The sequence below is a fragment of the Myotis yumanensis genome, unplaced genomic scaffold (genome assembly GCF_028538775.1).
Source record: "Myotis yumanensis isolate MYYU_CA2020_CCGP unplaced genomic scaffold, mMyoYum1.0.hap1 SCAF_18, whole genome shotgun sequence".
Classification (NCBI taxonomy): domain Eukaryota; kingdom Metazoa; phylum Chordata; class Mammalia; order Chiroptera; family Vespertilionidae; genus Myotis; species Myotis yumanensis.
This window is the reverse complement of record NW_027223769.1, coordinates 28,705,420-28,730,936: the sequence shown is the minus strand read 5'-3', so window position 1 is coordinate 28,730,936 and position 25,517 is coordinate 28,705,420. Positions and strand designations below refer to the sequence as shown.

Genomic DNA, 25,517 nt, shown 5'->3' with positions numbered 1-25,517 from the left:
TATAAAAGAACATTAGAGTTCACTGTACTTCTCTTTCAACTTTTCTGGAGGTTTACAATTTTTCAAAATAAAATGTTGGGGAGAAAATTTGTATACTAAATCAGCTTTAAAGAACAAACCCAACATGCTTAAACTATAACAATCAGAAATGCAATGATGTCTAATACAAAGAATCTAATTTTCTTGAACATATTTTACTATTCCCATTATGATATAGTTGCTCTCCAAGTCCTCTATGAATCCTCAAGGCTTCTAAATTAGTTAAATGAAAATCACCTAGCCCAATTCAGACAATCAAAAATTTATCCAAGAGGAAAGAAAATAGGTTGGACAATTCACAAACCCCACTGTGCTTTACCCACTACGTGGAACTCCACATACCTCAAAATAATGGCTTTCAAATGTTTTTTCTTTACAAAATTTCTGAGAATTTCGAGAGGTATTCATTTTTAGCTACAGGGCAGACACCCCACATGTTGAGCAGACAATTCAATGTATCTCCAATGGGAAGATTTGTCATAAAGAAAGTCACCAAAAATTGTAAGCAGTCTGGATTCATGTTTATTGAAGCCAGTAATTAGAGACATCTTCTTTCCCAGCACTAGAAAGCAAGGTTCCACATGACTGCATACTGCATCTGGATAGAGCCACCCCCCTGGACCAAGGCTGCTCGGGGAATAATCTGCAGTCCTAATTTTAAGTGAAAAACACCAATAAACTTAGTATAGAGACAACAGTGAACTTTCACTTACAGTATCAACATTGTTAAGGTCATGATGTACAGAGCAGTCACTTTCAACTTTGTTAAAACTAATGAAACGCGAAGTCTTCAATTTAAATACTGATTTTAAAATGCCAATCAAAAAAAAAAGTGCAAACAAAATTAAATAATTCTAGCAGCATACCCGTTGCATTTTTAGGAAAGAATAACTCATGGCCTCGATAAGGCCACATCTTCAAAACTGGGCTTATTTCTTTGATTTTTCCATTTTAAAGACAAACAGCAGATGTAACCACTATAATGTATATAAATAGTCATAAAATTCTATTTAACAGTCTACCATACAAGTGTATTCTGCAAATAACATGAATTTTACTTTAAAAAGTAAAGGCTGTTTATTGTTTGGCCTTTGGTTCCAATGCTTGAAAGCCCCAAAATAACAAAAAGACCCTCCCATCCCCCCACCTCCCAAAAAGAACCCTGCAGCTCCCCAAAGTTGGTAGACTTTGGCAACCACTAAGCACATGACACTATGCAACAGTTTCTTCTGATACTAGGAGCATCCATTTGTCATGAGAAATTAAAAGTGGTTTCCAAGAAACCCTCCTTCACAGAACACAGGTGCCTTAGCATTTCATCGGTTTTAGTACATTTTACAGTGACACAAAAGTGCTTATCAGTTTAAATCATAAAAAAATAAAATAAACGAAAAGTAAAATGATGCTTTGAAATTTAAAATCACTCCATATCCCCCTTAGGCATGTGCCTTTCCAAGAATCCTTTCTTGTTCCTGAGGTCACTCATTTTGTGCCCCACTCCCAGCCCCTACAGAGGAATTAAGTGACCCCACCTCTAGTGTGGTCACAAGCTGTTGGGCATCTAGTGGTCACTACCCCACAACTATCACTCCACAGTCAGTTTACTGTCATTACCTGGACAATTTGGTAATTGGAAACCACAATACATTAAAAAAAAAACCCTGAATTTAAAAAGGGTGAAAAAGTATATTTTCAACAATAAAACTGGCACAAGAAACATGTTTTATGTTTGTCAGAAAGGCAAGTAAATACTCAGCTTTCTCCTTAACAGTGTTCAGACCTTTACAAAAAAGCAATTCAAGACAGTTTTAGAGTCTTGTTCTATAACATAGGATAGTAAGTTATGCCCAGTACTATGTTAGTGGTCAGTCAAATCTTGTATGTAAAAGTAGTAACATTAGGGAAGTTATGCTCAGACACAGTACAATAAACATTCATATAAAAAAAGTAAACTCCACATAAATGAACTGTGGTTTTTCCCTTGGTTTGACAACGAATGTTTTAGACATTAAATTAATGGTAGTGCTTACATTTAAAAGTTCTGTATCATGTATAAAATTAAAAGTGCCATTTCAAATCCACAGAAGTCATTTCCAGAATGGTGTTGTGACATGATAATGTGCATGAATTTGCCCTAAATGGAGACACCTGAAACTCTTATTTCCATAAGAAAAAAAAAAAAAAAAAGCTTCATTTTATGAAAAACACAAAACAAGAAGTATATCATTTTCATTTTCAATATAAAACATTCATTTGTTTGTCCATCTCATAGCACTGATCAGACCAGGGAGCTAGGACAAGACCCTTTTGCACATGATGGCTTCCACAGACAGTAAGGCAGGGATTGGTGCAAGCCAATTAATCAGTGTGCAATTACATTAAAAACCTCCCTCAAACTTTCTGTAGTACTTTGCATTACAGTAAAATGAGAGGTTGGTCACCCATTCTCTATTTGTAGGCCAGCCTGTGGTAGTAAAAAAAAGAAAAGGTTTTTGAAATTTAAAAAACAGAGCAGGAGTTATTAAAAAAACACTATTTAAAGTAAACTAATTTTGTAACTGCCGACTTTAAACACATCCCAGTGACTGTCTGCCCCACAGTGCACATGCATGGAGCCCAGCACCTCCCATGAGAACATGGCCTCGGCCAAGCACGTGAGTCCCGGGAGGCTGCCATCTTCCCCATCCCTGTGTCAGCTCCACCTGACTCAGGCACACCCACACTTAACACATCTTTCATAAATTAAAGATGCATTCAGTACAAGTCTAATTCCCATTTTGCTTAGTGTTTAGTTTGGAAATGCTCCTGATATTAAGTCTTAAAAATGATTATTCAACTTCTACCGAACACACAGTATTTACTAACACTGCTCATCTCCTCCTTCCTTCACCTCCTTCACCGTTCAGCTCCCCCACATCACTTCTCTCATTCCTCCTTTAAGCCTTTTTTGTTTCCTGGACTTTCTGCTACTTAATCTGCTTCCCAAGAACAAGTGAATTTGCTAGCACGCACCTGGTCAGACTAACCATCTGATCAATGATTTCCTGGTCTCATTTGCTCCGCCCTGAAAGAGGGCTCTCTCTCTCTTCATCTACCTTCCCCTCCACATGAAGCCCCAGCTGCACTTGCTTCCCACGAGAGAGCAATATGCCTGCGAGTCCAAGGTTATCCTTAACAAAGGGATCTGACACATAACCTTCCTAAATGTGCAATTCACACTCGGACAAGCCAATGAAGTTTTTTTTTTAGAGTTCATCTCCCCTGCCCCAAAAAACTGATAGCATGTGCCGTATCAGAAAAATCCTGGTCTTAGCAGATCAATATACATAGTTATTTGGTCATTTTACATATGCACTTTTAAGGAGGATCAGGCTTCATTTTCTGTTGAAGAGTTTGTTACCATGGAGTCTGGTTTTCGAGTCATCCTATCCAGTTCTTCCTGAACATTTGTCAACACAGTCTTTTGTCCTTTAAAAAAAAAAGCAATGATGGGTTATTGAAAAAAGCCTTTTTTCATTACAATGATTATGAGGCAGACCTAAATTCAGTCCTTCTTTATTCAAAAGGTCACAGGTCTGTGTTCCCCCAACCAAATAATTCCTATTTCCTACCAGGGGATACCAGCTCACAACCTGGGCCACCAGACGAGATTCTGAGTCCACAAGAACTCAGGAGCCCCTGAAGGCCCAGGCTGACCTGAGGATGGAGTGATTCCCTGATGGCATCCTTTGATACGAAAACACCCATTAAGGAAAACACTGTATTAACGTATCTTACAGCCAATGGAAAATTAAGAGCCAAGAACTTTTAAAATGGCCTCAAGCTTCCAGGGAAAATGTGTAATTCCCAAGAAACTTGATTATTTGTTTCAGAGACTTCTAAGATATAGACTTGCTCTAAAGCAGCCGTGGGCAAACTACGGCCCGTGGGCAAACTATGGCCCGTGGGCCGGATCCGGCCCGTTTGAAATGAATAAAACTAAAAAAAAAAAAAGACCGTACCCTTTTATGTAATGATGTTTACTTTGAATTTATATTAGTTCACACAAACACTCCATCCATGCTTTTGTTCCGGCCCAGTTTAAGAACCCATTGTGGCCCTCGAGTCAAAAAGTTTGCCCACCCCTGCTCTAAAGACATAAAGGACAGATGGAGGGGGGTGAGGTTCATATGCAGGAAAAAATTACAACCGTCCAGTGAGACAGTGTGTTCACAGCTCCAGCACATGGTAAGACTGGGGGGCAGTAAACAAAAATCCTTGTAAAGCATCACAAGAAATTAAATAAATAAAATGCCACTGGTACACTCTAGACCAGTGGTTCTCAACCTTCTGGCCCTTTAAATACAGTTCCTCATGTTGTGACCCAACCATAAAATTATTTTCGTTGCTACTTCCTAACTGTAATGTTGCTACTGTTAGGAATCGTAATGTAAATATCTGATATGCAGGATGGTCTTAGGCGACCCCTATGAAAGGGTCGTTCGACTGCCAAAGGGGTCGCGACCCACAGGTTGAGAACCACTGCTCTAGACCGTGACTCCAATGGACAGAGCTTCTACACCAGGGGTCATGTATAGGTTAGGACCTACCTCAACTCACCCAACAGTCAGTTCCTGAGAACCTGAATGTACACTAATCCCACCATAAATGTGCCCAGGAAACCTGCTCAGTAATAAGGTAATCAATCCTACTGTAAATATAGTCAGTATAAAGCAGAGAAGTGCTTTCTTTGCTTGGTTGTTTGCAGGTCAGGTTGATTCGGTCTGAAGGTCAGGTGAAATCACTCTCCTGTCCAGCTCCCACCTCCAGCACCCCTCAACCAGAAGGCTCGTAAGTCTCCAAGGGTCCTTCAGTACCTGACTTCTTGGCTGTGCTCTGCACCCCACCAGCACCAGGACTTCCAGGAGAGCCTGTTTTTTTACTCAACAGACTGTTGAAGAAGCTAGCCAACACCCCTTCACTTGCTGCATTATCTAAGGAAACATTAAGAAAAAAAAGCATCACACAAACTGGACAACTCAATTAAACAAATTAAAACCTAGTTTTCAGCTTGAAATGATCCAGTAGTGGCTACTGTCTTCCTAGGATACTGAGCAATCATACAAGTCAGCATGATTAATAAGTGGAATCCTGTTTCCATTTCCCACCAGTTTGGAGGCATAATAGATAACCTGTGCTTTACATCATCTCCCTGTCCACAAGTCCACAAGACAGTGTTTTTCAGTTTTATAATCCCATAACAGTCCAAAGCTGCTGTGAAGAGCTCTTATCCAGAATAGAAGACAGCCATCAAATATGCAAGAATAAAATTTTGTTTTGAGGTCTTATTGCACCCAACATCTTTGGATATTAAGTACTAAGTCAGTGGGAAAAGAGCTATTTCAACTAATAAGTAATAGAGCTTCACAAGAGAAGTGAAGGGGGGAAAGTCCCACAATTCATAAATGGTAATAAAATAAACATAATAAAAACAAAACTAAGGACTTAAAACACACATTTTAATGTGACTTCTTATACTGTACTCCTCTCCAAAGGAATCTGCACTGCCTAACCGAGGTTTTACACAAAGTCAGATGCAAGAGCCACCGATTCCAACAAAAAAGCAAGCCTTGGCCTCTGCCAACCACAAGCCCCTCCCCTGAGAGAGGGGATGTGGAAAGCAGCCCTTCTTGGGGAAGAAAACAGCCCATGGTCTCTACCTTCCAAACCCAGCCACACAGTCCCCACAGAGCTCAGGCCTAGGACTAAGCCACTCTCCACAGACACAGGATACATACTTTTGATGTTTGGATCCGGCTTCTTTACTGACGTGCCTGGGGAGGCACTAGGCACGCTGGCTGGCCCTCCCCGGCCCTGAGTTCTTGGAGAGCCAGAGGGTCCTCGTGCAGGGGATTCCTAAGTCCAAAACCAACCCAAGTCACACACAGGCATAAAAATAACAGAAAATACATACTCCAAAAATGAAACCATCAGTCTACAGGGTATTTTCCAGTCTAGGGAGAAGGATGGGAGTACTGGGCGTTTGCTCCCAGCTCAGTCCCTTTCTAGACCTGTTTCTCCTGAGAGAAGAGGTATCAAGATAACAAAGCCTGTTCACTCAAATCCCAGAGGAGTATTCCTTCCTCAGATATTTTCTGAGTTCCTACTATGTTCCTGGCCCTAGGCCTTCGGGGGACCAAATTCCCTTTGAAAATACAAAAGCCCACACACGCTCTTACAAATAGTGGTATAAGATTTGAAGACACCCAAGACACTGGGCCTTGACCCTCTGTTTAAGGTACTCACGGAAGCTCTCGTGGGCGTGGCTGGCTGCTTGGCAAGGAGTGACTGCAAAGAGAGGGACATACTGGCCATTAACCAAGGCCTGCCAAGTGCACTGACGGTCTGGAGAAACACTTCCAAGTATTCCACTAGAGGGCGCCATTAACAACAACCAAGTCATAGGTTTAACACTAAATGCAAAAAATTTCAATTGAGCAGTTTGGTATTTGGTGAAAAAACATACTCCAAGTAACAGTTTTGAAGCTAAGAAAGCAAGGAGAGCACAGAAGGGAGGAACAGTTGGCAAAAGAACTGTTAACACCCGCTGCTGACCTGCCTGCTCCACCAGACATGTCATGTCTAACCCATATTAGACATGTCATGTCTAACAGCAGACCGGTGGCATGTCTAACAGCCCAAGTGAAACAGGTGAGACTGAGTTTGCATCCTGAAGGCCTCTGCTCTGGCCTCACTGGTCAGTTTGGGAAGTTACTTTCCTCACCTACAAAATGGGTGTATCAGCTCACCTGCCATCATTCCCAAGGCTGTAGGGGGCTATGTGAAATAATGGAAGTGAGTTCAGGGCACTTGCCCAACATGGGAAGTATTATGCCAGAAAACCTACATTTCCAGACAAAAATGGTACTTAAAAAGGTAACTGCCCTAGCCGGTTTGGCTCGGTGGATAGAGCATTGGGGCTTGCGGACTGAGGGGTACCAGGTTCGATTCTGGTCAAGGGCATGTACCTTGGTTGCGGGCACATCCCCAGTAGGGGGTGTGCAGGAGGCAGCTGATCAATGTTTCTAACCCTCTATCCCTCTCCCTTCCTGTGAAAAATCAATAAAATATATATTTTTTTAAAAAGATAACTAAGCCCATCACTGTAGAATCTGCAAGGCAGGCAGGGATTCCCTGAGGCAGGTGGTCTAATCCAGCCGTGGGCAAACTACGGCCCGCTTGAAATGAATAAAACTAAAAAAAAAAAAAAAGGACCGTACCCTTTGATGTAATGATGTTTACTTTGAATTTATATTAGTTCACACAAACACTCCATCCATGCTTTTGTTCCGGCCCTCCGGTCCAGTTTAAGAACCCATTGTGGCCCTCGAGTCAAAAAGTTTGCCCACCCCTGGAATCCCTACTCTGCACCAATTCTAGAAATGGAAGGAAACGGGACCTGCTCGAAACTCCTTTTGCAGCTCTCTGATGCCAGCGACCTCGCCCCGGGGAACTGGCATTTCACTCATGAGAAGGCCTCTGCTCTGGCCTCACTGGTCTTACCTGCTGCTTCATTAGGAACACCTGCTCATCCTCCGCTGCCAACTCTTTGTCGTGGACCAGCTGTGAAGGGAAGAGACACACTCATTTGTGGTCAGAGGTAAAGAACATCTGAACTACTATCAAAATTCATGCTGAAAGGAGAATCTTGGGCTAGGGTCTCCACATGGGTATGGGCAGAATCCCAGCTGAGACTTTTTCTGAGACCAGCCTTGGCATGTGGCCAAGTGACTTTGTAAAAGTCTGGTAGGTTCTAACACCTCCTAGGAGCAAGGGATCAACTAAGTAGTTCAGAGGTGGTGGAGGTACTGTCAGGACCTAAGGGGAAACGTCAACCCCATTCCATCACTCACGCCCCACCCAAGTCCACCTGCATAATACCACACTTCATCTAAAGACTTTTTTTTCTAAAGCCCTTGGATTACTACCCCCTGACCCAGGATTGTTTAACGTGTAAAACCTGATTCTTTATAGGTTTCGTTTCCCATTAAAAAAATACCTGTAACTCTTCAAGTGATTGATTTGGGTACCTTTCTCACAGGAGGTTTCATGATAAAGTCTTCATATGCATCTTCTGGCTTCACAGTTGTGAAATTTTCATGTAAAATGGCTATTTTCTTTTCATTGTCCCAACCAGCAGGTCTAAAGGCAAAAAGAAAGGGACTGACTTGTTTTTCCTAGGACTGCCTTGTAGTGTACAGAGCACATTCTGGGTTAGATAGGACTCCTGGATGAGTTCCTTCCCCACAAGATCTCGTCTGCAGTTGCTGGGTTGGCTTGCAACTTTCAGTAGACAAGCCAAGATTTACTGCAGGTATAACTCATCACATCAACACTGTAGGCCCTGCTGGGATCTTACTGATTACACATGCTGACCCACAGCAAGTGTTCAGAGCCTTCCCCACACCTCCATCCAGAAGAGCAAGGACACAATGGAGCCCTGTTCTAAGAGTAGAGAATGCAGAGACCAGCATAGAGGTCACAGCTCAGGATGGGGCTGTTTCTCTTTGGCATGCAGGCACCTCTCCTGTGAGCTGTTTCTCTGAGAACTCTTCTTTCTGACAAGTTTCTTATGGATTGGTTCATACATTTTACTGGTTTGGGAAAATCTACCCTGGAGCCAAGGGGAGAACCACGACCTGCACTAACCTGGGCCCAAACCAAAGGGACATAAGAGTCCTACATGGATGCTGCCCAGCTTGACACCACAGGGCAAGATGGTACCCAGGATCCATTAAGTTAAGCCACAGCCAACAGACTTTCCTAAAGGAGCAAGTTTAAAATGTCCTACATTTGAACTTTAGAAGTTCTAAAAGATGGTGACTGACTGTTCTCACAGGCCTCTCATTTTCTATTCAATTCCTGCTCCACAGCTCTAAAACCAAGAAAGTGCTTAGCCAGGGGTCTGCACCCAAATCACTCTGCTGACGTCATCAGCTCCCGAAAAGGCAACTACCTAGAGGACCCAAAATGCAAAGGGACAAGGCATGAGCAAGATACTGCCATGACCCATGCAGCCTTCAGAAGCTGCAAGATACTTCTCCACTCCAGACCAGGCCCAAACCCAGCCAGTCTCCCTGCTCCTCCTGCTCCCTGGGGTCACGTGTGATCTGGGCACTGGCTGACTCCAAATACATACTGCTCTGCACTTGTGCCACTGACTGCTTTAGACAATTCTCTAATAGCAGTTCAAGCCTCTAGGTTTTCTGTCTACAAACAGCCCAAGTGAGGTTCTCCCTGAATGCTTAGGAGGCAATCCATTCAGTCCCGAGCTCTTGGCTTTCACACCTTCAGTCTTCTCATAGACTGTCCCTCCTGCTCCTCCATTCTTTCTGGCCTGCCTGGCCCACACCACTCATCCTTCTAGCATCACTCTCTCTGCCTTCCCTGCTGCACTGTCTCCACTATTGCACTACTCCCCTACCTCTTCTTGGCTGTGTGTGTGTGTCTTTATAGTGCCATGTGCAGGGACCATCTATCATTCATTTCTGTGTACTCAGCATAGATCCCAGGTACCTACAAAGTGCTCAGTATTTGCTGAATATCCTGTAATTCTTTAAGTCAAGAGAATATCTAAGACTAAAAACACTGATCTATGGCATAAGTCCCTTTCAGAGACCACTGCTTCAACATTTATTTATGCATCCACAGCATTATCATTCTCCAGTAAGTGAAAGACACAAACTCGGGCAAACAGGTACCCCAATCCCTGTCTAGAGACTCCCAAAATGTGAAATGCTGGAAACACACTAAGCAGGCAGTATAGCCGAAGCCCATGCTGACAGGGATGCCTGCTGATGACCAAAGAGAAACCAGATGCTTCGACAGAAAACATTGAGGATCCCCAAAGCGCCAATTCCCTCTACTTCAACTCCCTCCCTCAGCTAGTATTTTACCAGAGTAGACAATAAGTGGCAAAAATGGCTGGCTTCAGTTTTGGCAACTTGCTCTCAAGGACAAAAGGCAGCACCCGTGACCTCACGCTACCCACTTCTCTCAGGCTGGGGGCAGAATGGCAAGTAATCTGGGAAGAAGCGGAGAGGGAAATGTGGGTGTACCTATCACCTGTGAGGTCCAGCCCAAGCACCTTGCCCCAAGGCCGCAGAAAGCTGGCTGTGTAAGACAGAAGGCACCTTACTTGGAAAGATAAAAAGTAAAGAGCAAATGTACAGTAAAGAATTTGAAAGCATCACCTACAAAGAACTCACATAAAAACTGCATCCTTTTCCACAACTAAGGCAGGCGTGGTAAAGTGGAAACCATACGTTTTATGAACGATGTACTTATACAACAAGTCGAGGTTTTTTTCTTCCTTCACTGATGTGTAAATCAAGGCAGCTCCATCTAAGCAATCTGCTTAAGGAAAATCAATTCACTACAGGAAACAGAAGCAAACACACACAAGCACAATCCTCACAATACTACCCATAGGTTGACCAGTTTTTGATTAATACATAATCAATAGAAAAGCGTTGAAATTTTAAAAAACTAAAAGGATAATAATAGCAGACAAACCAGGTCAAAAGTAAAGAGTATGTTGCTAGTGGGCCATGCAGTTTCTTTTTAACATGTAAACTTGTTTTCTGATCCATTAAGATTGCTTCTTAGCAGTCAAGTTAATAGCTCTGAAGCTAGCCCAGGAAAACACCCTCAGTATATCCAAGGTATAGATTCTTTCCCACTTAGATGCTCACATGTGATTAAGTTTACCATTAAGCACGTTTATGAGATGGGTACCTACATGTACGGGTAACCACTACTGAGCTGGACAAGCTAAAGGGTCCAAAGGAAGTGATAGGAACGTATCCCTCACTCCCACCCTAGGGAGTGGATCTATGGCACCAACTGCTATTGGATTTTTATAGATACTGGACTCAAGGAACTACTGACACAGCATCTTTCTCATGGACAGCACAAAACACTTGTAGCATCTAAAACAATAGTGTTGGGTAATTAACCCTTTCTGCAAAAGAAGCAAAGTTTAAAAAGCTTTCCAAGATATATAAAAGTACCTTGGTAATAAAATCAAACATCAGCTTCCTTCTTAAATATAAAAGCCTATCAAATATACAGCATTAAAAATAAAAGTGATCAAATATAGGCAAAAATTCTTAAATCTCAAATTCTAACATAGTAATATACAAAACTAGTAAAAAGATGTATACATTATCTCCCTGGCAGAATCTTTCTGGATTCAGGAAGTACTTATCTCCTTGAAGATGCCCCCGGGCCCCAAAGCAGCACCCCAAGGATACACTGGAGGCAGAACCTCCGTAGATGTGACTGGATAAAGTCGAAGTGCTCGTCCCTGTAATCATGCTCCTTCTCCAGGACACTCACGGCATCGCACTGCAGGGAAGACAGAAAGAAAAATGAGTGTCTTCTTCAAGAGTAAAGTATCACAGCTCCAAAGAAAGCCACAGGCAAAAGTCCAAGCATTAATTAGACAAGAGTGAAAGGCAATTGGACAGCCCAGCCGGTGTGGTTCAGGGGTTGAGCATTGATCCATGCATCAAGAGGTCACCAGTTCGATCTCCAGAAGGGCGTGTGCAGGAGGCAGCCAATCGATGTTTCTTTCTCTCCCTCTTCCTCCCCCCTTCTCTAAAATCAATAAAAACATATATAAAAATTCTTCAAAGAAAAAAAGCAACTGAATATTTTTTCTTTTATCCTGGACCTCAGTTTCCATATCTGTAAAGTGGGAATATAAGAACCCTGATCACCTCACTGATTCCAAGAATCAAACAAGGTCATATCAAGAACCAGGCCTACTGGGCATGGTTGGGCACTGCACATTCCATAGGGCTCCATTCTTGCAGAACCCGACGCAAAAGGTACTCTCTATAGTTGGGCAACACAGTGGCTCTGACTGGGAATGAAGTACTTTTGAAACTCAAAATGTTTTAAAGCCATTCCTTTTTATTTTGTAAGAGACACAACTTTGTTACTCTATAACTGAACTTAATTTCTATCCCCACTTCATCATTCTGCCGGATAAAAGAAACTGAAATTTCAAGTTCCCTTCCTTCTTTTCATAGGCTTATGTTCCTTTCTGAAAATCATCTCAAGTCCAACAGACTTCACAGACCAAAACCCAAAAGAATTCTGCTCTTCCATATATATTTTTCAACATTAGTTTGGGCTAGATGAACTGGTTTACACAGCCTTACGAAAACTGTTTTTATTTTATTTATTATTATTTTTTAAAATATATTTTATTGATTTTTTACAGAGAGGAAGGGAGAGGGATAGAGAAGTTAGAAACATCGATGAGAGAGAAATATCGACCACCTGCCTCTTGCACACCCCCGACTAGGGATGTGCCCGCAACTGAGGTACACGCCCTTGACCAGAATCGAACCTGGGACCCTTGAGTCCGCAGGCCGATGCTCTACCCACTGAGCCAAACCGGTTAGGGCTGAAAACTATTTTTAGTTCTAAGTTTGAATCACTCAATAAATTGACAGTGCTTCATGGAGAGATCAACCCAGGCTATGAGCAAACTGAGTTATGTCATGTTTCCAGCAACAATGTTTAAATGACATTTTCTATGCTGACATATTCAATGTACCTTAATGAATCCTGAATTAGCCCAACTCTCCCTTGGGAAGACGCCTAATTAAAGCTTCCCAGTTTCTTTCAGATGGTGACTGTTCACTGGCCAAATCAAGTCAAGTTTGCAGCTCCCTGGCACACACCTTTGTGCACACCACCAACACTGGGATCCCCAGATTATGAGTCAGCACATTGTCACCAAGAGGCAGGGCAACATTTTCTTCATCAGGACCCGAGGTCAGAGGCCCTCTTCTCTGTGGGGAACCTTGACAACCTTCTTCTGGTTCAATATAGTCTTGAAAATCTTTCACAACTATAGGTGAAAAAGGAAAAGAAAATTACACACACAGAGATACATGCCAGCTTTAGAACACTGAAAAAAGGTAGGAACAAGCACAAAACAAAAAGAATTGTGACAAATTTCCTAATTGCATCCTACTGCAATATTAGGGATTTGGGGATGATGATACAAAATGCCAATTCTGACATATTCAGTTTGAGCATTATAACTTCAGAGCAGCAAAAACATTCCCCTGGACTGGCCGGTGAAGCTCAGCAGTTGAGTATCAACCCATGAAGCAAGAGGCCACCAGTTCAATTCCGCATCAGGGCACATGCCCAGGTTGTGGGCTCGATCCCCTGTGCATGTGTGCAGGAGGCAGCCGATCAATGATTCTCTCTCATCATTGATGTTTCTCTCTCCCCCTCTCCCTTGCTCTCTGAAATCAATAAAAAATATATTTAAGAAAAAAATCCAAATGGCCCTTGGCAGAAAGTTCCCCACCCCTGCTCTACTTGATAAGCAAGGGAACCCCCAGGCATAAAGCAGGAAAGACTAATCTACACACAAGCACAATCTTCTGGCAGCTCTGGGGGTTGCTCTGCCCTTCCCCTCGCTCAGATGGGTCCTGCAGCCAAACAGCGGCCACAGATTCAGGACCAATGGAGAACCTAATTCTGCAAGACAGTGGCTGGCCATGGAACAGCTTTCCAAACTCAGCAGGCAGAAGACTGGTGCTGGATTGGAAACTAGGTTGGGTAACAACCCTTCGCTCATTCAATTACAATACCTAAAGTCCCATTAATCTGGAAAGCGTGAGTCCTCTGAGCAAAAGGATAGACAACCGCTTTATTAAAATGTAACTAAAACCAGCAGTAACAAAGATACTCCTTCACCATGCAGAGGAGGGGTGGTGAAAACAAGAGAGGTGCTCAGAAGATTGACCAGAGTCATGAGGCATGGATTGGTTCCAGCAATTACTTGTTGCCTTCCAGTGTCCTCTCTTCTTCTTCCTTATAAATGAATCGAACCCGGATACTTAGAACACATGGCCACATAGACTACAGGCATGAGCCCTTCAGCCCTTCTTTCCTCTTCCTCCATCCTGCTGTCTGGAACAGGGATGTGAGGGTTAGAGCTCTAGTTGTCAAGAGGAAGAGAATCACACCCTCGAGATGATAAAGCAAAAAGCCAAAAGGAACCAGGGTCCTTGACCTGTCTTCTTAGAGCTGCTTTCCAGGCCTGACCTGCCTACCTCTGGATGTCATTTACATGAGAGAGAAATAAACCTCAGTCTTGTTTAAGCCACTGTTACTTTGGGTTTTATGTCACATGCAGCTGAATCCTAAGTGACAGACATCATCGACTAAGAACACCAAATTTAGTGTGTCGCTGTCATGGGAACACAAGCTCCCAAGGAATAGGCATCTAGTCTGCTGTATGCACCCCCAACACCTAGACCAGACCTGACACAAGAAGGACACTTTCCCTATCTGGAAGGAACAATATCCTTGGCTCGATCTCTATTTTTTTTCCTTCTGTTTTAACAAATCTACAAAGTTACATATAACTCTAAGAAAACAGGTTCGGAAACTGAATTCGTTAGTGCATTAACCCACTAATCTAGGCACGATGCTAAACATGCAGTGAAAGAAAAACTGCTTTTCAGCCTCAGAACTATTCTGAGAAGTTGTCTTTAGGATCTCTATTTCAGGGGGAAAAGAGGCTTTATCTAGAAAGGTCAGTGGCTGGAGACAGATGAGCTGAGCTGCATACCAATCACTGCAGCACACATAAACACAGCAAACCAAAGATTAGATGCAAAACTCCCTATTTAAGCTAATGTGGGACAGGAGCAAGTTAGGAAGTTATGACAGGAAGACACATAGCCAGAAATACCATTTGAAAAGCACACCAACATTCTGAACCCTTCTGCCAGGAAGTGTGAAGATCCCGTGTGCCATGCCCCAGAAGCCCTCATTAATTCACTAAAGGGAATGATGTCATCCTGTGGAAATAAGCCAAGCTGAGCCAAGCCTGCCTTGGCCAAGACTGCTACTGCCGCCGCAGCCGCCACAGCTCCAGTCCCTGCCCCTGCCCCTCCCATTTTCCTGGCAAGTGGACAGAAGCTGATGTAACTGCACAGAAGCAAGGGAAAAGAAAAACAAGCTTCTGAACCACATTAAAGAGAGGAAAAAAATACACAAAAAAACCTTCCTTGCCGAAACCGGTTTGGCTCAGTGGATAGAGCGTCGGCCTGTGGACTCAAGGGTCCCAGGTTCGATTCCGGTCAAGGGCATGTACCTGGGTTGCGGGCACATCCCCAGTAGGAGATGTGCAGGAGGCAGCTGAGCGATGTTTCTCTCTCATCGATGTTTCTAACTCTCTATCCCTCTCTCTTCCTCTCTGTAAAAAATCAATAAAATATATAAAAAAAAAAAAAAAAAAAAAAAAAAAAAAAAAAAAAAAAAAAAAAAAACCTTCCTTTAATTTGAAAGTTCTTTGTTCTCAAAAGGACTGGGATATCCTTAGTTTTAAAATAGCCTTTCGTTTTAATGACAAAAAACATCCTTCCTATTTATATGAACTAAAATCATATTTGCTGGATCCCAAAATGAACTAAGGTAGGAGTGAAAGATGTGTCTGTGGGCTTCCTTTAAGCCTGCCAATAAGAGGGTCCATAGGGCCTCAATGGAATCCCAGGCAAAGGACTCAAGCTGCAGGGATCACAGTAAGTCCCCATACCACTCATGCTAACTCTGCAGGCAGAGAGTAATAGAAATATAAAAAGATGCACAGAACTGATCACAGTTGGGGGGGAAAGGGAAACCCTTATTTTAAAGAGAACCAATGAAGATAATACAAAATATTGGTTCATTAATATTCTTCAACTGTGACACTTGATATAAAAACTGCTTTAAATACTTTTTAAAATCCTCAACCGAGGATATTTTTTCCACTAATTTTTAGAGAGAGTGGAGGCGGGGGAGGGGGGGAAGAGGGGAGAAAGAGAGAGAAACATTGATGTGAGAGAGACACATCAGTTGGTTGCCTCCCTCAGACACCCAACTGGGAGCAGGGAACGAACCCACAAGCCAGGTACAGGCCCTTGTCTGGAATCGAACCTGTGACCCTCTGGTGCACGGGCCAATGCTCTGACCACTGAACCGTGCTGGCCAGGGCTGCTTTGACTACATTTTGACTACTATTTTACAGGAGCAACTGTAATGGTGCAAACAAAACAAAAGCACTCTGCAAGGGAAGCTCTGCAGCCTCTCGACATTGTCAAAAGAAAGGTGGTTGGAACCACCCAAAGAGACCACTGAATTTTCCCATTAAGAAAACCTTATTTTACTTACACTTCCGTTCCAGCTCCCTCATTTCTTCTGGTGGAATTTTCATTTTATCTATGTGCTCACGTAAAACACTAGCCCATTTCTGCAGAGATTCCATCACAGCCCAAGGCCTAGACATGTCTGCAACAAAAATGACCAGGGTCTCCGGCAAGGATTCAGCAGAAACTGCAAACTTCAGCAGGCCTTTGTGGTAGAGGTCTCCGTCCAGAATCCACACGTTACAGCGTGTGTGATCTAAGAAAGGAAGTGAAGCTAAGTTACTGCCTGACAATGACCACCAGCACAGCTGAAAGAAGAGCCACACCAGAAAACAACTGGAAGGTGACAGTCACAACATTCCACACAGAACACACGTAGATGCTTAACCAGAAAAGGCCCAAGTGCTCAGTGGACAGCAACTCTTGGTCAAGACGCCTAGGACCTGTCTAAACTAAACTTTTTAAACTACTCTAACTTATTGTGTCCACATTATAAAAAGATTCCACACTTTAGCTTTCAATAAGAATTAAAAGATACTAATAAATAAAGGCTACTGGTCAATTGTTCCATAGTCTAAATAACCTATCCTCCTTAAAACATCAGCAATCTGTGAGGGAGCAAGCTAAGCTGCCGAGCCTGTGGTTAAACACACTTTTTTTGTGTCAGTCACACTAAGCACTACGTTCACATATTACAAAGGGTGCCAAAGAGACAGGACACCTTTGTATTTAAATGCTAAGATAAAATCATTACTTATATAAATTAAGATGTGAATCACTGGATACCTGATGATTTAAAGAATTACAATTATTTTTGATACAACAATAATATGGTCATTTTTAAAAATCGTTATCTTTTATTTATTTTTTTACATTTTCAATCCTCACCCGAGGATATTTTTCCATTGATTCTTAGAGAGAGTGGAAGAGAGAGGGAAAGAAAAAGAAAATATCGATGTGAGAGAAATACATCGATTAGTTGCCTCCTGCATGCACCCCAACCAAGGCCTGGGCCAGGGAGGAGCCTGTAACCAAGGTATGTGCCCTTGAATGAAATCGAACCTGGGACCCTTCGGTCCGCAGGCCAACGCTTTATCCACTGAGCCAAACCAGCTAGGGCTAAAATCCTTATCTTTTAGACATACATATGGAAGTATTTGCAGATGTAATGACACGCCTGAAATTTGCTTCATAATAATCCAATTTGAAGTGAAGGAAAAAAAGGGTGAGAATAATCTATATATACTAGAGGCCTGATGCATGAAATTCATGCAAGGGGCTTGGCCCTCGCAGCCACAGCTTCGTCTGGAAGGTCGTTCAGCTGTCCGGTCTAATTAGCATATTATGCTTTTATTATTCTAAGTAGAAACCTAAGCAACCATCTGACCGGTAACTATGACACGCAATGACCATGAGGGGGCAGACACTCAATGTAGGAGCTGCTGAGGTGCAGTGATTTGGCAGCTGTGGTCCTCGGGTGACGCACGTGGAACCAGAGAAGAGGGAGCTTGATTCCGGGGTGCATGACCTGAGAACCGCCCGTGCAACCTAGGACCCCTCAGGGGATGTCAGAGAGAGGGTTTCGACCCGATCCCTGTAGGTTAGGCCGAGGGAACCCACCAGTGCACAATCTGTGCACCAGGTCTCTAGTAGTTAAAATAAAATTCATAAAGAACTGGTAACTATTGAAGACAAATGATAAGTAAATTGGGGTCCATACTAGTCTCTCTCTATATTGTATACTGGAGGCCCAGTGCACAAAATTCTTGCAGGGTTAGGGTGCCTAGGCCTGGCCAGCAGTCAGGGCCAATCAGGTTCCCCGCCTCCCCCTTCCCTCACCACCCACGTGCCACCACCAAGCGGTTCCCCGCCTCCTCCTTCCCTTGCTCCCTCAGAACCCTGCCATGTACCACACCACTCCTTTGTGGTCAGCGCACGTCATAATGAGCGATCAAACGCCCGGTCTCCTGGTCGAACTCCTGAGGGGACACTTTGCATATTAGCCTTTTTATATATATATATATATATATATATATATATATATAAAGATTATATATAGATAGATACTTTTTGTTTTCCATTAATAAAAAGTTAAAAACATTCACACAATGTGCATGTGCTGACATTTAATGAAACATATTTCCAAAATCATAACTGGATGACCAAATTATAAAGATAATTCTCCAAATTGATAATATATCTAAAAAAAGTTGTCATCGTGTTTAAGGAAAAAATTTTTTTTTCAAAAGTGCATCGAGGGGAAGAAAAAAAGTGCATCGAGGAAGAACTCCTACGATCAAAATATAATGTCATTAAATGTATTTCCCAATAAATTGCAACATACATCTTAAAAATCTGTCTGCTGTTAACTACCTTTTTTTGTATAATCAACATACTGTAAAAAATACTTATTATCCTGACTTTATTTCAACAGTATAATAAGGTATCTACATCTAGCTAAACTTTCAAAACTCTAATACATTTTATTTTTCAATTACAGTTTACATTCAATATTATTTTGTATTTGTTTCAGGGGTATCAAAACTCTAATACATTTCAGATAGCAGTTTTGGACTGGGTTATGTGAATTTCTTCAAAAAAATTGCTTTGTATATAAAGGCCACAGATTTTAAAGCCTGCCCCTTACCAGGCACAGTTCCTTTTTTCAGTCTCTCTTCCCACTGCCCACTACACATAACTCACCCATATGCATGCAGATCATACACATCCCATGTGGAGTTAAACAAATGCCCCCAACCCTGAAGGCAGTGGTCCTTTGACATGTCATGTCCTACCACAAACCAGGAACAAGCTATATTTATAACCTAGTCTCATCACATAATAATAATAGAAAGCCTACAGCTGAAAGATATATAGTTAACCACAGATTCAAAGAGGAACCTGCAAATAGGTGGCCTAGAAAAAATCCCATAAATGCAAAGACCAAAAAGTTTTTAAGGAATCTGAAATAAAGTTAACATGTACTTCAACTCAGAGGCAAATGAATATGGTTAATATGATGTGTTGGCATGAAATATGCTTGTGCCATCTTGAAACAGGAGGCCTTGGAGTCACAGAGTATCTGCACCATGTTTTTCAAAAGGCACTATAGATACCACTGTGTCTTAAGCTCTGAGTTACATGTGATACATACCACCTCTCATCCTGTCAACCTACAAAACATATATTACCCAATTCTAAAAATGAGGAAACTGAGGTGCAGAGTGGTTCAGTCAGTCACAACTAGTGACTATATGGGTTTCTGAACCGGTTCTGTGTGGCTCCAATGCCCAGTTTCTTTTCACAATAACCATGCTGCCCAACAAAAACAGGAAGCAAAAGACTCAGACACAAGAGACCCTCTAGGCCTGGCTCAGTTGTCCTACTCACGCCGATTCCATTCGGCCTACATGGCACCTGAATGTCTCTGTCCTTTTTACACAAGGAGAATCCTCAGCACCGGGTCTACCTTCGACCTTTCTTTCACATCCTTCGGGGAATTTTCAGCATGGCAAAGGAAACTGGGGAGGAGGAGGAGGAATAAAGTCCGTGGAGTTCTAAGATTACCAGTAGGTTACCATTAATACAGCGCAGTTCTCCAAGCTTTAACAAGCAATCCTTACCCGAGCCCTCTTACTAATAATGACTCTTGGAGATCAAAGAATTATCATACTGGAAAGGACCTGAGTCCAGCTTCTTCATTTTAGCAATAAGGAAATAGAGGGCCAGAGGTGGTGAGATCTTCCCTCTTATATATAATCGCCCTTATATCTTGATCCTTACTATTTAAATGGGTAAAGGAAAACATAAAGAAAGTAATTTAGCCCAGCTGGTGGTTCAGTGGTTGAGCATCGACCTATGAACCAGGAGGTCACAGTTTGATTCCTGGTCAGGGTACATGCCCAGGCTACAGGCTCAATCCCCAGTAGGGGGTGTACAGGAGGCAGCCGATCAACGATTCTCTCTCATCATTGATGTTTCTATCTCTCTCTCCCTCTCCCTTCCTCTCTGAAATGAATAAAAATATATGTATAAAAAAAGTAATTTAATGACTATATTTCATCCTTAACTACATAACTTTCCTATAAATAAAAAGACCTAGACACCAATAATTATTTTAGAGCCATTAAAATAAATAACAGTATAGGAGTGACTCCTGTACCATCTCCCTACAGCCCCAGCCCTAAAGCCTAAGTTTATAAAGGAGGCAACTGAGTAATGGTAACCAAAAACCATTACTCCAATCCAGCTCATAATTATACTTACAAGAAAGAATTATAAAATGAGTCCTAGCTGGTTTGGCTCAGTGGATAGAGTGTCAGCCTGCAGACTGAAAGGTCCCAGGTTCGATTCCAGCCAAGGGTACATGCCCACATTTCGGGCTTGATCCCCAATAGGACACATGAAGGAGGCAGCCGATCATTGTTTCTATCTCTCTCTTCCTCTCCCTTCCTCACTGAAATCAATATAAATATATACTTTTTCAAATGGTAAAATGATATCTAATCCTTATACAAGTGCTTACCATGCACTATTAATCAACCCAACTACTCTGTAGGTAGAAACTATTACTATCCACATTCTTGAAATGAGGAATTAAAAGAGAGTATTATCACATATGAGCTTCTATTCTTTCCACTGAAAGAAACACAGGAAATTAGCATTTTTACACTGTCACAAAGAGACTCAGAAGAGTCTCCTGTGAATATTTGTTGAACTATTACATTCTGAACCACACCCATTTCAGATCCTCCACTAGAACCAGGCAGAGTAACAATGGATCAGTCTGCCATGCGTTTCTCTCATAGAAAAGTTCAGAGCTTTTAAAAACATCTTATTACCTTTATGTACATCTGGAACTACCTTCTGTGTCTCCTTGTAAGTGAGGGTTACCCAGAGCAGCAGCTGACAGCCCTATTCCCAATTTTCACTAACATACTCTAAAAAGAAAAGTGAGTAAAGTCCTATAAAGACATACACTTCATCAATTCCCCTGTGAATTATTCCCCAAGAAAGAATATACCTACTAAGAAGGGTTCCTGGTGGCTACTGGGCTCAAATTAAAAAAACACACAAAAAAACAGGATCTAGCAGCCATTTCTAAACCAGGGCCTCTCATGCAAACCACGCTTCAGGGAGAAGCCTGCACCAAGCTGCCTGCCTCCTACACTGACTGCCTTTCTGCACTGTGTTTCTGCCATCTGAGCCAGCCCTTATAGAGGAGTTCCTGGAATCCTGTAACAGCCAACCGGGCTGAAACTTGCCCAGTTCAATAGGAGCTACACAACTAAATCCCCATCAGCATCTTCACTGACCAATCAGGGTCTAGGGACAGGGACTTCTGTCTCTATAAGTCAGCTCCCCTCTATCTTGGAAGTGCACTTCCCTTTTTAATGAAGACAGAAGACTGTGTTTCCCACTGAAGATGTTTCACTAGAGCAGAGCAGAGCAAATAGGTGGAGCAGAGCCAAGCTGCCTAGTGAAAGAGAGGCCTTGCCCCAGGGCTTCCTCAAAGCCAGGCGCTGCTCCCTAACTGAGATGTTAACACTATTAAACTGTTCCGTAGCTGTGCTGTTTTCACAATTGAGCTTTTTTGCACTAAATAAAGTTTCCTTCTTCACCACACCCCAAATTGGGGATTCCTGTTGGCGTTGACTTGGCAACACGACCACTGGTTGACAGAACTAAACAGAAAATCAAGAATGCCTAGCAATGTTGCAGGAGCTGCAACCGAGGTGTCAGAGCCCTGCATGCAACCCTCACCACGGACCAACGCTTCACTCACCATCTCGGTCCTCGTCATGGACGCTGAGGTAGAGATACTCTAGGCCTCTTCCTTTTTTGCCATGCTCAGCTCCTTGTAGTTTAGTCATGAGGGTTGTTTTCCCAGAACCATCTTCACCTACAAATAATGGGTATAAGACAAAGTGTACTGTTTACTGTAGGCAGGGATGAGGAGTCGTGACATTCACACTAAGAACTATGAATTTCCTGCAAAGCCTGCTATTGAGGTCTCTCACCTGCATTCATAAACAAAGCAGGCTTTGCTTGAAGAGTGGTTGGTGTGGGGAGGGGTGATAAAGGCGGCAAATCCCAACATCTAAAATGACATTCCATTGCAGTTGTTCTTATTTTACAAGGGAAGGACTAGAGCAGGTCCACAGGCCCTATCTACAATTTATAAGACATGCTTTTGGAGAACTGAAAAGAAAAGGTGGAGCTAGTTGCTCACAAAATAAACTTTTACCACAAGAAAAGCAAGAAATCTTCCAAATATAATTAACCTTAAAACACAGAAACTCTGAACTAAAAAAAAGTCTGATCCTGCGTCACAATGATGAAGAACGGAAGCTATTCTTCACTTTTCATTTTAGTATATCTCTTTCATAAGCATCCTGATGGCTAGGAAACTAATGAAAATGATTACAGATCTACGCAAAACTCTTAAGCACAATCTCAGTAATTACCAAGTACTTCCTCATCCCCCTCCAGCCAACTAACAACCACTCCCCTCCAAAAAACAAACCTTAAACATCAAGAACCACCACCACCAAGGAATATCACTAGGCACCCTAGGATTTAATAATATGAACCTACAGGAGAACTGAAAGGCATTCCACAGATCAAAGGTCTCCTTCCCCATCCCCAACGCCACTGCCTTACTCAGGCCCTCCATCGGGACCACGTGGTACCCAGCAGGTACTGTCAGCCTGACTCCAGTACCTGCTCACAGTGAGCCACCTGCTACTCGGCTGCCAGAATTCCCTTTCTACAGCCCAGATCTAGGGCCTTGATACCCTACTTCTTGAAGATCTGTAAGGGTCCTCTCTCATCCAGTGCAATGGTCCTCACCTACAGAAGACCATCTGCTCCCCTCCTCCAAGGGATTCCCACCAGGATTAAGGGAGGGAAGGAGGTGAAATAAAAGGTCCTTGACAATCAGAGGCCTCCAGGAGAAAAGCATCAGCTCCTCAGCCTTCCACAATCTACCCCCAATACACCACAGCAGTCATCTCACAACTTCCGAAAGCTCCCAAACCCCCACACTTTTAAAAAATATATATATTTTTAATGGTTTCAGAGAGGAAGGAAGAGGGAGAGATAGAAACACCAATGATGAGAGAGAACCATTGATCGGCTGCCTCCTGCAAGCCCCCCACTGGGGACTGAGCCCACAACCCCGGGCATGTGCCCCTGACAGGAATTGAACCTGGACCTTTCAGTTCCCAGGCCGACACCCTATCCACTGAACCAAACCAGCCAGGGGCCTCCACACCTTCTGGTCACCTCTGTGTTTCTGCAATGACTAACCTCTGTGCCCCTGCATGGTGACACTTATCCTTCAAAACACCTAACCCCCCCCCCCCCCCCCGCCCCAAATCACAAATCACCCTCTTTCAAAACAGCACCAAGCAGTGTGATGCTCGCACGAGAATCTGCCTAGGCATCGCTGGTAGAGTGCAATCACCAACACATCTGTGTCTCCCCGGACAGAGACTCTTATCCTGTCTGACAGCTCTCTGTGCTGCCCGGTGCCGGCCCACGGCTCTCACTCAACAAATGGGTTTTTGCCCTATGAGCGAACCCCGTCCAACTCCCTCACTTGCAGGATGAGACGGAAACGAGAGACGTTCAGGGCCCCGACCCCGGTAACCCAGCAGTGAGGGCTGGAATAAGGCAGTGAAGTCTCCGAAGCCAGCTGTTCTGTGCAGAGGCCCTTCAACTAACTTCGCATGGAAATCGAGGGGCGACTCCTGTACCATCTGCCCGACCCCACGTCACCTTGTTCCCCGCCTGCTCCCCCTGATTTCCTCGCGTACTCACGCCCCACTCCCCGCTCACGTCTGGTGAACCTGGAGGTGAGGTTGCGAGCGCGGAAGTCGGGAACACTTGAAGGAAAGCGTTGATGCTGCGGGCAAGTGACTAAGGAATACACCGGACCTCCCCATGCCAGCCATGCCAGCATCACCGGGCTCTGCAAGGGGGGCAACCCCCAGCCGCGGGCGGGGGGACCGGGCCACTCCCCGGCTGTCCAGCCTGGGGCTCCTGGCCCCCGGGCGAGGCAGGCTGCGGGCAAGCGCCAGGGGAGAGGCCGGCGGGGACCCGTGGGAGGGGCGCCCGCCTCCCCACCCCGGCTCCCCGGGCAACGCCCCGCCGCCGGCGCTCACCGAAGACCAGGATGTTCTTGCCGGACGGCAGCTTGGACCTGGCGCGGGTGGACACCTCGCTCAGGATCGAGGACCTGCGGGGACAACGGCAAAGCGGTCAGTCCCGGCACCCGCCTGGACCTCCCCGGCGCCGGAGGGCCCGTCTGTCGGTCCGACGGTCCGGCCCAGCCCGGCCGGCTCCCCGCCCGGCCGCGCCCTCCCCGGCCCGGCAGACCCAGCCCGGCCGTCTCGCGGACTCACCAGAGGCTCTGGCCCTCCTCCTCCTCGCTGGTCAGGTCGCCGGCGGCCGCCACCGCGGGCCCGTTGGGGCCCAGCAGCACCTTCTTCTCCACCCCCACCGGCGCCATCTTGCCAACTGCAGCCACAAAGAGGGCCCTCCCCCGGGCCCGCCGAGGACCCGCGAGGACCCTGGCCGGGCCGCCTGCCGCCCGCCGGCTCCTTCGCCGCGCCTCACGTCGCCTGCCCTGCAGGTCCGCGTCGCCGGCCGGGCGCCTCCTGGAACGCGATGCCCACAGGCTCCCACGGGTCGTGAGGCCGCTCCGCTGGCGGGAGGCGGGCGGCGGTCAGGCGGCAGCCGGGGCAGCCCTGCGCCGGGAGGCGGCGGCGGCGGGAGCGAGGGCCGCGGGGACCGGGCGCGCTGGCGGCCTCTGCCGGCCGAGCGGTGCAACAGCACCCTCCCCGGGTCCTCGCGCTGGCCGCTCCCCGCGCCGTCGGAGGCCGAGGCAGCCCGATGGACGGACGCGAGAGGCCCAGGTTTTGGAATGAGACGAATACCTATATTGCACCGTTTATCTAGCTCTTACTTGTGTGCCAGAGTCACATTTTCTCCCTCAATCGAATCTAACCCGTTTACAGACGAGGAACCTGAAGTTCACAAAGCTTAAGAAACCCGCCGAAGAACTCCACGCTAGAAGATAGCGACCCGGTCCTTGCCATCTTATTCACAGATATTGACCGGTTATATCTGGAGTTTGCCTAATCCTAATCAAGCCCCGCATGGAAAGATGAGCCTTAAACCAGACCTTCAAATTCTCATCAATATCCCTTCTTTCGCCCCCTCCTTCACTGACCCTATTAAGATTGTGAAGCGGTAGTCTTCACC

General features: G+C 44.5%; 1 protein-coding gene across 3 annotated transcripts; it reads right to left on the bottom strand.

Moving 5' to 3' along the window:
* Window positions 1-538: 538 nt before the first annotated feature.
* DYNC1LI2 (dynein cytoplasmic 1 light intermediate chain 2) lies at window positions 539-24,797 on the bottom strand. 3 transcript variants are annotated; one of them, XM_070398009.1, is made up of 13 exons: window positions 24,656-24,797; window positions 24,416-24,489; window positions 22,033-22,149; window positions 16,273-16,503; window positions 12,777-12,946; window positions 11,334-11,427; window positions 10,287-10,422; window positions 8,109-8,220; window positions 7,582-7,641; window positions 6,325-6,366; window positions 5,817-5,934; window positions 4,896-5,012; window positions 539-3,507 (listed from the first exon to the last, which is right to left on the bottom strand). In XM_070398009.1, the coding sequence occupies exons 1-13, from the start codon at window positions 24,760-24,762 to the stop codon at window positions 3,407-3,409; spliced, it is 1,479 nt and encodes a 492-aa protein (XP_070254110.1). In that variant the 5' UTR covers window positions 24,763-24,797; the 3' UTR covers window positions 539-3,406. The 3 variants fall into 3 exon arrangements, with proteins under 3 accessions (XP_070254110.1, XP_070254111.1, XP_070254112.1); XM_070398010.1 differs by lacking the exon at window positions 6,325-6,366; XM_070398011.1 differs by lacking the exon at window positions 16,273-16,503.
* Between the last annotated feature and the right edge of the window lie 720 nt (window positions 24,798-25,517).

Excerpts from the sequence above, each read along its gene's own strand:
- DYNC1LI2 (XM_070398009.1), bottom strand. The coding sequence starts at position 24,762 with ATGGCGCCGGTGGGGGTGGAGAAGAAGGTGCTGCTGGGCCCCAACGGG. Across the intron at positions 12,947-16,272 it reads GAGGGAGCTGGAACGGAAGT|TTGTGAAAGATTTTCAAGAC; the intron begins GTAAGTAAAATA and ends TTTCACCTATAG. Across the intron at positions 11,428-12,776 it reads TGTTGGTGGTGTGCACAAAG|TGCGATGCCGTGAGTGTCCT; the intron begins GTGTGTGCCAGG and ends TCTTCCCTGCAG.